Consider the following 15768-nt stretch of genomic DNA (forward strand, 5'->3'; position numbering starts at 1 on the left):
TGATTTCAGTCTTTTTGTAGATGTTGAGTGCTGATTTGTGACCCAGTACATGATCTATTCTGGAGAATGTTCCATGTGTACTTGAAAAAAATGTATACTCTGCTGCTTTAGAATGAAATGTTCTGGGGGCACCTGGGTGGCTCAGTTGGTTAAGTGTCCGACTTCAGCTCAGGTCGTGATCTCACAGTTAGTGGGTTCGAGCCCAGCGTTGGACTCTGCTGACAGCTCAGAGCCTGGAGCCTGCTTCTAATTCTGTGTCTCCTCTCTCTCTGCCCCTCCCCAGCTCTCTCTCTCTCTCAAATAAATAAACATTAAAAAAATTTAGAGTGGAATGTTCTGAATATATATGTTGAGTCCATCTGGTCAAATTTATTATTCAAAGCATTGTTTCCTCGTTGATTTTCTGCTTAGATGATCTGTCCATTTCTGTAGGTGGAGTGTTAAAGTCCCCTACTATTATTTTATTATTATCAATGAGTCTCTTTTTGTTTGTCATTATTTGATTTCTATATTTGGGTACTTTCTAGTTGAGGGCATAAATATATACAATTGTTAGATCTTCCTGATGGATAGATTTCTTAACTATGATATAGTTCCCTTCTTCATCTCTTGTTACAGATTCAACTTAAAATCTAGTTTGTCTGATATAAGTATGGCTACTCTAGATTTCTTTTAGTGTCCATTAGCATGACAGACATCATGGTTGCATCCCTTCAATTTCAATCTGCAGGTGTCTTTAGGTCTAAAATGAGTCTCTTGTAGACAACATATAGATAGTTATTTTTTATCCATTCACATACCCTATAGCTTTTATTGGAGCATTTAGTTCATTTACATTCAGAGTGATTATTGATAGATATAAATTTAGTGCCGTTGTGTTACCTGTAAAGTTGGTGTTTCTGGTGATGTCCTCTGTTCCTCTAGTCTTTGTTGCTTTTGATCTTTCTTTCCCACACAGAGTCCCCTTCAATATTTCTTGCAGATCTGGTTTAATGGTGACAAACTCCTTTAGTTTTTATTTATCTGGGAAACTATTCTCTCTCCTTCTATTCCTAATGACCGCCTTGTGGAATAAAGTATTCTTGGCTGAAGATTTTCCCATTCAGCATGTTGAATACATCTTGTCACTCCTTTCTGGCCTGCCATGTTTCTGTGGATAGATCTGCTATGAACCTGATATGTTTTCCCTTGTAGGTTAAGGACTTTTTTTTTTAACCTTGCTGCTTTCAGGATTCTTTCCTTGTCTGTGTATTTTGTTAATTTGACTATGATATATCTTGGTTTGGGCCAGCTTTTATTGAATTTGATGGGAGTTCTCTGTGCCTCTTGAATTTTGATGTCTATTTTCTTCCCAAGATTAGGTAGATTTTGAGCTATTATTTGCTTCTGCCCTCTTTCCCTCTCTTTTTGTGGGACTCCTATGATACGAATATTATTATGCTTTAAGGAGACACTGAGTTCCCTAAGTCTGCATTCGTGATCCAATAATTTTCTTTCCCTCTTGTTTACAGCTTTATGATTTTCCATCATTTTATCTTCTATATCACTGAATTGTTCTTCTGCTCTCTGCTTCATCCATCCTCATTGTCATTGTATCTAATCAGTTTTGCACACAGTTGTAGTATTTTTTATTTTGGCCTAAGTTTAGTTCTTTTATCTCTGCAGTAGGGGATTCTCTGCAGTCTTCTATGCTTTTCTCAAGCCCAGCTAGTATCCTTATTACTATGTTTTTGTTTTTTGTTTTTTTGTTTTTGTTTGTTTTTAATTCTGGTTCAGGCATTTTACTTATATCAGTCTTGATTAAATCCCTGGCCATTACATCTTCCTGTTCTTTTTTGGGGGGTCACTTCCTCCATCTTGCCATTTTTTCTAGGTCATTGGTTTTTTTTTTGGTAATTGTTAGGAAAGCCTGTTATATTCCTGCTTCTGAGAGTAGTGGCTATATTAAGAAGAGGTCCAATACTTTCTTGGGTCTGGTGCTTCAGGAGGTGTTTCAGAGCGTGCACTCTGCTGTTGTGTTTTGGCTGCTCCTTCCCTTAGGTCAATCCTCTGCAGAGTTTCTCCTTGCCTGCAGTAGGGGTGTTTGGACCTCGTCCACTGTGTGGCAAGTTTTAAGTAGGTGTGTTTGGTCTGCTTGTTAAAAGAAGCTAGATTCTATTCCCCCTAGAGCTGAAGCTTTGCAGCACTCTCTGTTTGGTGTGTGCACTTGGTGTGTGCAAGGTGTTTGTGCTGGTCTTCTGGGAGAGATACGCAGACTTGCCCCAGTAGACATGTGCCTGCAGGGTGCAGTGGGGTGGGGCTTGGTGTAAGCAGGCTATGGCTTCCACTGTGGGATGCTGTGTCTTCATTGACCTGGTCAGTGCTATTGGATGTGGGGGAAGTGGCTTCACTCTACTCTCTAGTTTCTGGAGTGGGTAGTTTGTGCCTGCCACTCTTCAGGAAGCCCTCATAGAAGAGCAAACAATCACCCCTCATGTGTCCCTGGCCTCTGTCAGATCCTTGCCTTTACCCTGTCTGTGTCTGAGCTGTATGCCTGCCAGGTGGCACAGTATTCCTGTGATTTATCTCAGGTGTGTATCTGTTTTTTAAAACTTTGCATTTGGGGGAACTATGTGGCACAGTTCCACACTGATCTCTGGGGAGGGTCTCACCACACTGTGCTAGTTTACCCTCGTGCTAGTTTACCCCATAAAGGGAGTTGCATGACCATGCAGTGGTTTAGAATTTATGGTAAAGCATAACAAAAACCTGGCACCAGGGTTTGTTGCTTTCAGCTGATGTCTCTGTTCCTGTACTACTCAATAGAGCAGTACTTTGACACTGCCAGTTCTTTTGTCCCCAGAGAGGCAGTGCCACCCCTCCTAAATGCACTCCAAGAAGGGGAACTGTTTCTCCCTATGTGACCCAGGGATCCTCAGACCATGCTTTCCCTTCCAGGTCTCTGTCTTCCATCCCCACTGGAGCACTACTAAGCCTCTTAGGCATGACCCCAGTGATTTCAGGGACTTCTAATACTTCAGACTTTGTACTCTACTGTTTATATAAGCTTGTGGCTGGCATTCAGCCTTTCTCCCTTTCCTAGTCAGTGGTTTTGGGGAAGAATTTTTCTTGTGCAGTCCCCTATGTGTGCTTTCTTTCCTCCTGTCCCCTCCCGTCTCCTCCCCTCCCATCCCCTCCCCTCCTCTTCCCTCCACTCCCCTCCCCTCCCCTCCCCTGTCCTGTCCTGTCCTGTGATCAGGGCTCTCCCCTTTGCCGCACCTGCTGTTCTTTTCTCCCCCAAATCAACTCTTTGCAGTTCCTACCTTCCACGATGTGGCTGTTTTTCTCCCTTTAGATGTTGAGTTTGTTCTCTCAATTTGAGTTCTTGGGTGTTCAGAATGGGTGTTGATATTTATCTGGCTGTGTTTGAGGTATGAGGCAAGCTTAGAGTCCCCCTTACTCCAGGATCTCAACTCCTTCCTCTGTTTGGTACTTTTAAAAAATATTTTCTGTCTCTGAAAATTGTAATTGAAATTGTCAATTTGTTCGTGAGTTGTCCTCTTGACCTCAGTGAACATTTTAAATTCTCTGTGAGGTAAATTATTTAATTTTATTTAATTAGCATCCATTTCTGGAGATATCTTTTTCCTTTATTTGAAATTTCTTTTCCTTATTACTCATTTATTTGACTCTCTGTTTTGGTATCTGCTCATTAGACAAAAGTAGTTGCTTTGCCCAATCTTCACGGACAGGCCTTGTACAGAAAAGTATCTCAACAAGTCATCCTGTCCAATCATTTGGGGGGCCTCTACCGAATCTTTTTCTCTCCAGGGGGAAACATGCATCTGTGCTTTTTCCTGCTCTGTGTTGATCCGGAGAGAGGATTAGTAGCATCTACCCTCACAAGCTGCCGCCTGTATTCTCACCCAAGCAACTATATTGTGCTTGGCCCATCTGTGTTCCAGGATTGGTGAGAAAGATGCCAGTTCTTTGGCAGTTTTGGTGAAGTAGGGAAACTACATGTATGGATCAACTTTTTCCTTCCTCAAGGAGAAGCAGAGCTGGCATCTTTTTGTCCATTTATTCTGTGCTTAGTGGGGACATGGGGGAGAAACCTATGGTGTCTCCTAGCCCAAGTCTCTATCTCCATTGTTGCCTGGATGGTCAGATTGTGCTGAACCTGTTAGAGCTCCAAGACCAGTGAAATGGGTTCTAGTTCTTTAGGTAGCCCCTTCAGAAAAATTGGGGCTCTAGACATGAGGACAAACCTGTTTCATGCTCTGGGTTAGGCTGGGAGCTAGAGGGCCGTTTTGTGATCATATAGCAGTGCTCTGGGGCAGTATCCCTATTGAAAGGGGATACCAAATCTCTATATTGGCTTTGGTGAGTCTGATTTTGCATTTTCCCAGAGTGTGCCCCTACACACTTTTTAATTAGTTTAATTAGCTTTTTAATTAGTTTAAGCTTTCTTATAAAAGAAATTTGTCTGTGAATTGTTGCTGAATTCATTTGTTTTTGAAGGGGTGGGGGTGGGGGTCGAAGGTTTCCTACTCTGCCATCTTCCTGACCAGAATTTTAGCTTTTATTTCTTTGAATCCTTTTCAGCCCTATATTCTTTCTGTTCTTTTCCTCAGATTCTGATATTTATTTTAGATCTTTTGTTATCGTTCCATGGGTCCTTGGGGCTCTGTTTATTTTCTTAGTTCATTTGTCTCTGTTATATATATTGAGTAAATTCTATTGATCTCTTCTCAAGTTCACTGATTCTATCCCTTGCCATCTCCACTTTACTTATCAGTCTATCAAATATGTTTTTTGTAGATTTGTTTATTCTATTTTTTAGTTCTAATATTTTTTTATCTGTTTTTATGGCTTCCATTTATTTTCTGATATTTTCTGTTCTTTAATTTTTTTCAAGATTATTTGTAATTGTTTACTGAAGCAATACTATCACAGCTACTTTAAAATCTTCATTAGTTCCAACATGTGGCTTATCTCAATATTGTTATCAGTTGGTTTTCTTTTCCCATTCTTGTGATTTTTATGGTTCTTGGTGTAATGTGTGATTTTTGGTTGTATCCTTGACATTCAAATCTATTGTTAAGAGACAGTAACCCAAGTTTAGATTTAGTGTGGTTTGTTGTGCCAATGACAATTTCACTTTTGAGGTGCTTTTAATGTTACTCTATTGTGATTCAGAAGCTCCTACTGGATCTCTGCTGATACAGCCTATAGTGGTAAAAGGTACTTTCCTGGGCCACTTTGTATTACTAGGTGGGGTTGGGTGATGAAGGTCCCATGGGATAGATAACATTTACTCTGGCTCTTCTCTAGCACTGTCAGTGCACTTCTCACTCTGATAGTGCCCCTGGGTGAGGAAAGTTCCTATCTGGAAATTCTTGTCCTTTGTGTTGGGGGTGTTGAGAATTATTTCATGAGGCTCATTTTCTCCCACTGGTGCAAAGCCAGGAGCTACAGAGACTGAATTGCTTTCTGCTACTGGGTAGAGGATTTGGACATGGTTTGTATTCCACCTTTTTGTAAGGGCTTGTAGCATAGTCTGTTGGAACTAGTGCAGACAGAGGTGGCTGCTGCTGTTCCTTAGCATGGGGCAGGGTATGCCCTGCCACTGTCAGTGGGTGGGGAATAGGAGTTAAGCCTAGTTTTGAGAAAAAGTGAATGGTTACTGATGGACATGTATATCTGGGAGCTAATAGCATATAAACAAATTTATGGTAGAGAATGTGATGATACTTTTCATTGCACAACATTAACAAAGGAACAGGATTGACTCTAGTTATCACTAGATTTTTAAGGGAAGAAAAGGGAATATTCACTGAATGAGAATATTAGGGGAGATCCTGGGAAGACTAATGCTGTGAACATCTAGAGGGAGAAGAGCTTGAACTAGTGATGGTGAGCTATATAGATTAAATAATATGGTGAGATATTAAAGAGAAATAAAACTGAGGAAATCTCAGTTAACATGCTTTTGGGTAACTTGGAAAAGAGAAGTGAAATGTTCACATTTGAAGTCACATTGATGCCGCTAATTACATTAAATTAGCAGCTATAGATTATACATTCAAGAAATGTCAAATATACTCAAATAAAAAAATTTAAATAACCTGACAAAAAGAGAAAAGCTCCAGCTGAATCATTAAAAATAATACTGTAAAAACTAAGATCATAACAGAGTCAAGATTAAAAATACAATGATCATATTTGAAAGAATAAAAGTTTACAAGTTAGAAAAAAAACAAGAAAAAATGTGGCTGAGAAAGAAAAGGCACAGATAAGAAAGTTATTCATCAAAAATTAAATATTCTAGCAATAAGTTATTTTGGGGGAGGACAGAAGTAATGATTATTTATAATCTAAAGAGGGTTAAAAGAGATTGTGCATAGATAACAAGGAAATGGAATGCCTGGTAAATAATATTATGGTGATGACTAAATCTGAATGTTTGATGATGTCTAGGAAGTAAGGTAAACCTAAAACTTTATTTACAAATCACTCATGAATGTATCTTCATATGCTTCTGTTTAGGGCCATTGCTTTTATCAAGGATACACCGCAGAGATTCCAAAATCAGTTGTGACAGTTAGCACTTGTTCTGGACTCAGGTACTGGCATATTCCAGAGATGTACATGATTGACAATCTTGTGTGATCCTTTAATTTTTAGAAACATCTTTTTTTTTTAATTTTTTTTCCACGTTTTTATTTATTTTTGGGACAGAGAGAGACGGAGCATGAACGGGGGAGGGGCAGAGAGAGAGGGAGACACAGAATCGGAAACAGGCTCCAGGCTCTGAGCCATCAGCCCAGAGCCCGACGCGGGGCTCGAACTCACGGGCCGCGAGATCGTGACCTGGCTGAAGTCGGACGCCTAACCGACTGCACCACCCAGGCGCCCCTTGAAACATCTTAAAGGATAGAGTGAAGGCAAAGAAAATAGACTTTGATTGTGTTTCTGCTCATATACTTTCTTTTCTCCCCCTCTCTTATCATTTTTCCTTTTCTCCTTGTCTCTGTCCCAGGCTTGCAGTCTTAAAATTTATGCAGGAACCACCCCCACCCCCAGTATGAAGAATATTCACATTCCTCAGTCACACTAAAACCACAATGAATCCTAAATGGCATAGTAAGCAGAAAAGGTATAAAATAAGGTTTGAAAGTCTGTCCATGTAAGAAGGGATGATTCTTAGACATCAGACTGCAAAGACAACTGTTAAATTTCTATAAAATGTTATTTAATGGTGATTTACATTTCTTAGTGGGGAGTCTATATTATCTTTTTATTTCTTTTTTGTGTGTTTAAATATCTAGGGGATTATTGCAGTTGGAGAATGTCAGTTATGGCATTGAACCATTGGAATCTGCAGTTGCATATGAGCATATGCTTTATCAAATAAATAATGATAAAGTTGATTTTTCTCCCTTACAAGAAAATTATTCTATCACCCAATTGGTAGATCAATCCTACAGGATTCTTGTGAAATCAGAAGTAAGTAACCCCTTTTATGAAATCTGCATTGTGTTACTTCTAGTAAATTTATTCATGTTGGGAATTGACTATATTAAAACCTTCTGTTGTAAGATATTTATTTTTAAATGTATTTTGATGTTTAGTCAGATAATATTTACAAACTGTAATAGGTATAAACACACATAATTTAAAAATCAAAGTACTCACATTTCCGTAATTGAAAGTGTATTTCATGCATATAAAAATCTGCTGATTATTAATTTGTCTGCATTTTCCTTACCAGCACATTTTTCTTTATTATTTTTATTAAAAATTTAAAATTAGAACAGAGGGAAAAAAATTGTCCCAAAGGTCATCATCTCAAAATAGTGCTAGAAGTTTGGATTATCTGTTCTAATTATTTTTATATATCTAGTTATAAATGTAGATTTATAAATATGTAGATAATTTTTAAACAAAAATTTGTATAACCACAAATCTTTGAAATTTCCTTTTTGCTATCAAAAGGAAAATACACATTATATTACATTTATTATTATTTACAATTAAATAATATTTGGGTTAGCATCTATTAAAATATTAAACATATGCATATGTAAGGATAATAAGAATGGGCCCTCATGTTATTTTCTAAAGATAAATGCAGTTGTGGAATCCATTATCATCATTTTGATGTATGCTATTTTATAGTTTTCATATATATGCATAAACTTGAAATGTATATATTTTATAAAATTATGCCATTTTTGCATATTTATATTTTTATATTAAGTAATCCATCTGCATGAGTTTACAATAGTTTTGAACAATTACACTTTGATTATAAATGCTCACACTTAAGGTAGGCATATTTCCAAAGGCTTTTTCATGTGTGTGTGTGTGTATGCATATATATATATATATATATATATATATACACACACACATATATATATACACATATATTTGTATATATAGGATATATATGTATATATCCTAACTTTTCATATATATATATGTATATATAGGGTTTATATAGGATATATATGTGTATATCCTAACTTTACATATATATGTACTTTTCATATATATATATGTATATATATACTTTTCATATATATATATACTTTTTATATATATATATATGTGTGTGTGTGTACATGTCTGTGTGTATATACCTCCTAACTTCCTCCTTAAGAATGTTTATACAACTTTACTTTTATCATCATGGTTGAATAAATGAATCTCTGTCCACATATTCTCATCATAATTGGATATCACACTGAAGACAAGCAAAACAAAATAGTTACGAATGAAACCTGAACTGAATTTATAATGAACTCCATCTCCCTGTTGCTTTAATTTGCTTTTGTTTATTTTGACAAAGTTAGTAGTATGAATACAGATTGATAAAACTGTACTTCCAGAAACTTAAAAAATGATGAAGTATAAACATATATAGAGATGAAAATTTCATTTTTAGTGAAACTAAGAAATGATCCCAAACTTTATGCTAGCTCTGGAAACTGTCTGCATGTTGTAATACAACATTAGACACAATTAAGACAATTTTCACCACTGAAATAGAGCACTATCATATATGTAAATTGGAAAGCTTTAAAAGATTCCATGAATACTTTGCCTGTGGCAGAAGAAGAACCTGAAGGGATGGACATAACTTTGGAAAAGACAAATAACAACACTTGAAGCCATCAACCACTTGGCAGAGATTAGACAAGATAGAGGTAACATACAGTCCCGGCTGCCTTGGCTTGAATTCCAAGTCTATTAGTTTTAGCCACGAGAACTTGGGAAAGTAACATAACCTTTATGTGTTTAAATTTTCTTATCTGTAAAAAAAAATAAAAGTAAACATAATACTTAGCTCATACAGTTATTTCAAAGACTAAGTTTATAAATGGAAATTACTTAGCATAGTGTGTGGACAAATAAAAAAGTGATCAATAAATATTGTTACTGCTATTCATATTTGCTCACAATATTTTCTAATGTAGTGTACAAGGTAATTGGGGGTAATTATGTAAAACTTGGGTACAGAACAAATGTAATGATCAAGTAAAATAGAGACAAATTTCAGAATTTAAGAAGAAACCAGGGATATCATTGCAGGATTGGAGATAAGTGAGTAATTGTTATGTGTTTGTGAAATTTATATCTTTCATGAAATAACTCAATTGCTTTTTATCCTGAATTTGATAGGCTTAGATCTATAGGTTTAGTTAAGTTTGTTTTCACATGACTAGTGCTTTTACAAGCACAGATATACAAAATAACTATCTTCACTATATCAGATTTTAATAAGGAACAGAAAATAATATACAACCTTATGTTTTAGGTATATTTTTATATTTTTGAAAGTAAACAGAAATGAACTCATACACAAGGTAAATACCTTCACTATAACCAGAGTTGAAAAGTAGAATAAAAACCAAACAATATGGTAAAGGGCTTATTTGTTAAAAGCATTTTGGGCACATGCTTTTACCCCTGTTCCTTCCTTAAACCCCCCCTACAATTAAAAGTGATTTTTAAAATGACAAAAAGACATACAAACACAAAAAGAACAGGAAAGGAATAATAATCAAAATTGAATAGCTCATTTAAAAATCTAAATCCTTGAGGCACCTGGGTGGCTCAGTTGAGTAAGCATCCTACTTCAGCTTAGGTCATAATCTCAACGTTCTGGGTTCCCATGTCCAACTTTGTGCTGACAGCGTGGAGCCTGCTTCGGATTCTTTGTCTCCTTCTCTCTCTGCCCCTCCTCCACTAGCATGCATGCTCTTTCAAAAATAAACACACATTAAAAAAAAATCTTAGAGGCGCCCAGGTGGCTCAGTCAGTTGAGCATCCGACTTCGGTTCAGGTCATGATCTCACAGTTAGTGAGTTTGAGCCCTGAGTCAGCACAGAGCTGACAGCTCAGAACCTGGAGCCTGCTTCAGATTCTGTGTCTATCTCTCTGCCCCATCCCCACTCATGCTCTGTCTCGCTCTGTCTTAAAAATAAATAAAACATTAAAAATAAATAAATAAATATTAATCCTAAACAGGTAATTCGGATAGGCTATAGAAAACTTGAAATATACAGCAGTACTTAAAAAAAAAAGTTTATTTATTTATTTTTGAGAGAGTGAGAGAACATGAGCAGGGGAGGGGCAGAGAGGGAGAGAGAGAAGAGAGAATCCCAAGCAAGCTCCATGCTGTCAGTGCAGAACCCAATGTAGGGCTTGATCTCGTGGACCATGAGATCATAACCTGAGCCAAAATAAAGAGTCGGATGCTTAACTGACTGAGCCATCTAGGTACCCCCAATAATGAATATAGGCATCTTGGCCCCCAAATCACCTATAAAAGTAGAGAAACAGACTGACTTTAGCCTTAGCCAAATGAAGTGCTTATAAGATAGTGCTTATAGGGTGACTTCTCTGGAAGGTATAAAAATCCCAACAATTTTTGTCTAGTCAAGTTGCCATTATAATATAAAAGCATTCATACTTTTTCAAGAATTTTAAGACTATAATATCTATGTGACTTTGAGGAAATATGGCTTAAATCAGTACAGAAATACAAGAATGAAACAATTTAACAGATTTATGTAGAAAACCACAGGACCGTATCAGTAGTTCCAGAAATATCATTTGGCCAAATTCAGCACCCATTCATGATAAACTAGGGAGTAGAAAACTTCCTTGATCTGTTTGTGCCCCCTCACATGAGCAAACAGTAGGAAGACAGCTATCTGCAAACTAGGAAGAGTGTTTGTTGTTTAAGCAACCTCGTCTGGTATATTTGTTAAGAACCTGAACTGACTAAAACAGCCTATAAGATTAGGAATAATGCGAGACTGTCTGCCCTCACTATTTCCAGCCACTTTTTTTCCTAGAGTTACCAGAGAGTGCAACAGGAGAAAGAATGATAAAGGGCATACGTTTTTGAAAGAAAAAAAATTCTCTTTTTTTAAGTGACTTAACTCCATACATAGAAAATACTAAAGAATCTCCACCAAAGCTATCAGGACTAATAAGAGAGTCTGGGAGTGCCTGCGTGGCTCAGTTAGTTGAGCGCCCGACTCTTGATTTGGGCTCAGGTCATGATCTCATGGCTCTTGAGTTAAGGCCCCACATTGGGCTCTGCACTGATGGTGCGGAGCCAGCTTGGGACTCTTTCTCCCTCTCTCTACCCCTCCCCCACTCATGTGCCTGTGTGTGCATGCGCTGTCCCTCATGATAAACTTTTTTTAAAAAGAGGGTCTAGCAAAGTCACAGGAAAGAAAGAAATTCATGTTGTTGTTTATTTTCCTCAAATTGATCTGTAAATTCAGTGTAATCCCAATCAAAATTTCAGAAAACATTTTTGTGGAAATTGGTTCTCAAATGCATAGGGAGAGATATAAGTAACCTAGAATAATCACACAGTTTTAAACAGAACAAGATGAAAGACTTAACATTACTTTTTCTTAAAGGGCCAGAGTGTAAATGTGTTAGGTTTGTGGGGCAGATGGTTTGTTGCAAGTTATAACACTGAGCGTTTTTGCAAGAAAACAGCGTCTGTAGAGGATATATAAACAAATGGGTATGCCTAGGTTACAATAAAACATATATATTTTGTGTAAAACAGGTGGCTGTATCTCGGGCCATAGTTTGCTGACCCCTGGTATAGAGGTGCATATTGTGTTAGTGATATAAATGTAGGTATATAGGTATATAGGTGTATAGATCAGAATAGATCAGAAATAGACCCACATGCTATTGGCTGATTGATTTTCCACAAGGGTGCTAAGGACTCTGAAAAACTAAAGAATACTCCCTTCAACAATCAGTGCTAAAAGACTGGATATTCACATGAAATAAAATGAATTTTGGCCCCTATTCAGTAAAATTGAATTAAAGCATAGACTTAATTAAAAATCAAAGCTAAACATAAACTTTCTGGTAGGGAATTTAGGAGAAACTAAATTAATGAGCAGTAAGCCTATGTAGAGATGGTCATTCAACATCAGGGAATTGCAAATTAAAACATAAATGAGATTTCAGTATGGACCAACAGGAATGAATACAATGAAGAAGATGGATAATATCAAATACAGGCAAAAATGTGGAGTAATTGGCACTCTTTTTTAGTTCTTGATAAAATGCAGAATAATCAAACTGCTTTAGAAAACAATCTGGCACTTTGGCATTATATTACACATCCACACTTACCATATGACTTAGGTATTCCACTTTTAAGATTTTCTGAGAAAAAGTAAAGAACATACTTGCACAAAGACCTCTATATGGATATTCATAGCAGCTTTATATATAATAGCTAAAATGTCTAAATAATCCAAGTGATCATCAACAGGTAAATGTATTAACAAATTGGGATATATTTCTAAAATGGCATACTATTTTAATAAACACTAATGCATTAATAATCACAACATAATGGATAAATGCTGAGTGAAAGAAGCCAGATGTAAAAAAGTATGTGACATATGGTTCCAGTTTTATGAAATTCTAGAATAGATTATTCTACCCTATGGTGAGAGAAAGCAGATCATTGATTGCCTTGAGCCATATTGGGCTCTGATGGAAGCACTTTTTATTTTATTTATAGAAATGGATACATGGGTGATGTATCCATTAATATCAATTGATAGAACTGTGATCAAGCTAACATAATTAGTTAAATTACAAAAATAATGAGTAACTAAAGGCAGTGTTTTGGGGAAAGATGATGGGAGTTTATTTAACTTGAAGGTTTGAGGAGGGTCTAAGACAAAGGTTTAGAGTGAAGCGAAACATGGGTTGTCCATCATGAGGATCTTAGTTATAAAGAATATAAGATAGAAGCTTTCGTTTTATTCCTAAAATTTGTGTTTGGAATGTCACCTGCTTTTTATTCAATGGCGTCCATTGTCTTATTTTCCTATTACCAATATCTGTATCTTTATGTATCTGTAGTTTCTTTCTTTCTTTCTTTCTTTCTTTCTTTCTTTCTTTCTTTCTTTCTTTCTTCTCCTCCATGTGTATATAGATACATATATAATGTGCACGATAATAACAATATATTTTTAATAATTTTTTTATTTATTTTCATGTTTTATTTAATTCATGTCCTCTGTTTTGCAGAAAGATTCGGATGCATTATTGAACAGATTTCTGAAAATACAAATCATTATGGATAAAGCCTTGGTATGCATTATTGATATATAATAGCTTTGTTTTGTGTTTATATTTAATGGGAATGTGAAAAAGAAAATTCTCCTTGTCTTAAATACAGATATATTTTACTCTTTGAAATATGTATCTTAGTGTAGCAGGACATAAATGTTGTCAGTTGCCTTTGGATTAACATGGGGGACTAATATTTACAGTGTTAACTTATAGATATAGAATCCTAGCAATAATATATAATTTGTATGTATGGAAGTGTTCTACTATACTCTAACCTATTCGATTATAACTAGCTGCATATACTTCTGGATCCACTCCAAATTGTGAGGAAACTCTTCCATAAATTAATTTCCATTTTAAAATAAGCTATTTAGTTTATTATAAATGGGAGATCCCTGTTATTAAAAATTATCTTTTATAAGATTATTTTATGCTTTACAATTTCTTGGATTCTCTGGCAGAAATTCTATATTCTAAAAATGGGAAGAATTATCCATTGGAATATTCATTTAGTTAGGGAAAATTTTATTTATATATAATCAGCAAAGCCATTATGGGTGGCAACTAAGAAATCTTATGTTTTCATTATTACTGATATTTTTATATAAGGTTTATCAAGTGCCATAATGTTGAAAATTAGATCTTGTTGATAAAAGGCAATATTTAGATCTTTAAATAATTTTTATAAAAATAATAGGAAAGAATAGGCAGACAAAATAATAAAGAGAAAAGCACATATAATTTTATTACCAGGAGATAAATTTTATGCACATTTTCTGTTTTTAATATACATACATGTATATATATGTTCTTATACCTTTGTCTTACATATACTATTTTGTAAATTATTTTGTTTTTCCACATATTAAATATATTAATTTAATTTTAACATTTATATAGTATCTGGTTAATATATTTAATATAATTTAATGTATTTTACTGGCTAATGCCCTTTGGGGGCATTTAGATTTAGGTTTTTGTTATTGTTACATAGGGAATAATACTATTTGTCCTAAACCAGTATCATAAGCATTGGAATTATGTTTTGTCATAGCTGTCCCCATGAGGTTGCTAATATTAAATATAGACAGCCTACTTTTCTCTCTCCACTTAGCTGGATACCTTCTTACCATTCCAATAATAACAGAAGGAATTTTCAATGCAAATGTCATCATGCAAAAACAACAATAAAGAACTCCAGAGTTCTTTATAATATCCTATGAATAGTATTCCTTCTTTTTTGTATTCAGTTTATCTGTCTTAAATTTTCAAGTATGACTTTGTAAACTGATTTTTTTAGATAATCCCTGCCTTTTCATTATACATTTAGTTGATTTAAGTTTTATCAAAAGTACTAATACTGTAGGTGTAGGTTCAGTACTACTATGCTATTAGTATTGTTTGTCTTATTAGTTATTTGCTTCTTTGTTCCTCCTTTGCTACCCTTGGGTTAATGGGGTATTTTTTAGCTTTTATCTTTATTTCCTATATTATATGTTGCTGCTGTACCTTTTTATCTCTCACATCTTACCCCATTGGTTTCTGGAGTGGTTCCAATTAACATTCTTGTCACAATCTAGAATTAATGTTATACCCATTCACATATAATGTAAGAAGTTTATAAAAATAAAGTTACGTGGATATTATCCCCTTAATGGATATAACATTTGTGGATATCTACTTGTGTTCAGTATGTTCCTTTTTTGTTTTGTTGATGATTTCTTTATGCAAAAGCTTTTTATTTTGATATAGTTCCAATGGTTTATTTTTGCTTTTGTCTCCCTTGCCTCAAGAGACCTATCTAGAAAAATGTTGCTACAGCCAATGACGGAGAAATTGCTGCCTGTGTTGTCTTCCAGGATTTTTATGGTTCCAAGGCTTACGTTTACGTCTTTAATCTGTTTTGAGTTTATTTTTGTGTATAGTGTTTAGAAAGTGGTCCAGTTTTATCCTTTTACACATAGCTGTCTGTTTTTTGCAGCATCATTTATTGAAGAGATTGTCTTTTCCCCATTGTTCATTCTTGCTTCTGTTGTCATTGATTAATTAACCATATAATTGTGGGTTTATTTCTGGGCTCTCCATTCTGTTCCACTGATCTATGTGCCTATTTTTGTGCCAGTACCATACTGTTTTGATTAC

The 15768-nt window shown here is 35.4% G+C and overlaps 1 protein-coding gene across 4 annotated transcripts in view; it reads left to right on the top strand.

Annotated features, from left to right (window-relative positions):
• Window positions 1-15768, top strand: part of LOC112858929 (A disintegrin and metallopeptidase domain 3-like) — a 115854-nt gene that overhangs the window by 27260 nt on the left and 72826 nt on the right. For all 4 annotated transcript variants that reach the window (XM_086703638.1, XM_086703639.1, XM_086703640.1 and 1 more), the window contains 3 exons: window positions 6529-6605; window positions 7311-7488; window positions 13582-13644. In XM_086703638.1, coding sequence (XP_086559764.1) covers window positions 6529-6605; window positions 7311-7488; window positions 13582-13644 — 318 coding nt within the window. The remainder of the gene's footprint in view (window positions 1-6528; window positions 6606-7310; window positions 7489-13581; window positions 13645-15768) is intronic.

Source organism: Puma concolor, chromosome B1 (assembly GCF_028749965.1).
Source record: "Puma concolor isolate L17-30 chromosome B1, mPumCon1.1.hap2, whole genome shotgun sequence".
In the NCBI taxonomy this organism is placed as follows: domain Eukaryota; kingdom Metazoa; phylum Chordata; class Mammalia; order Carnivora; family Felidae; genus Puma; species Puma concolor.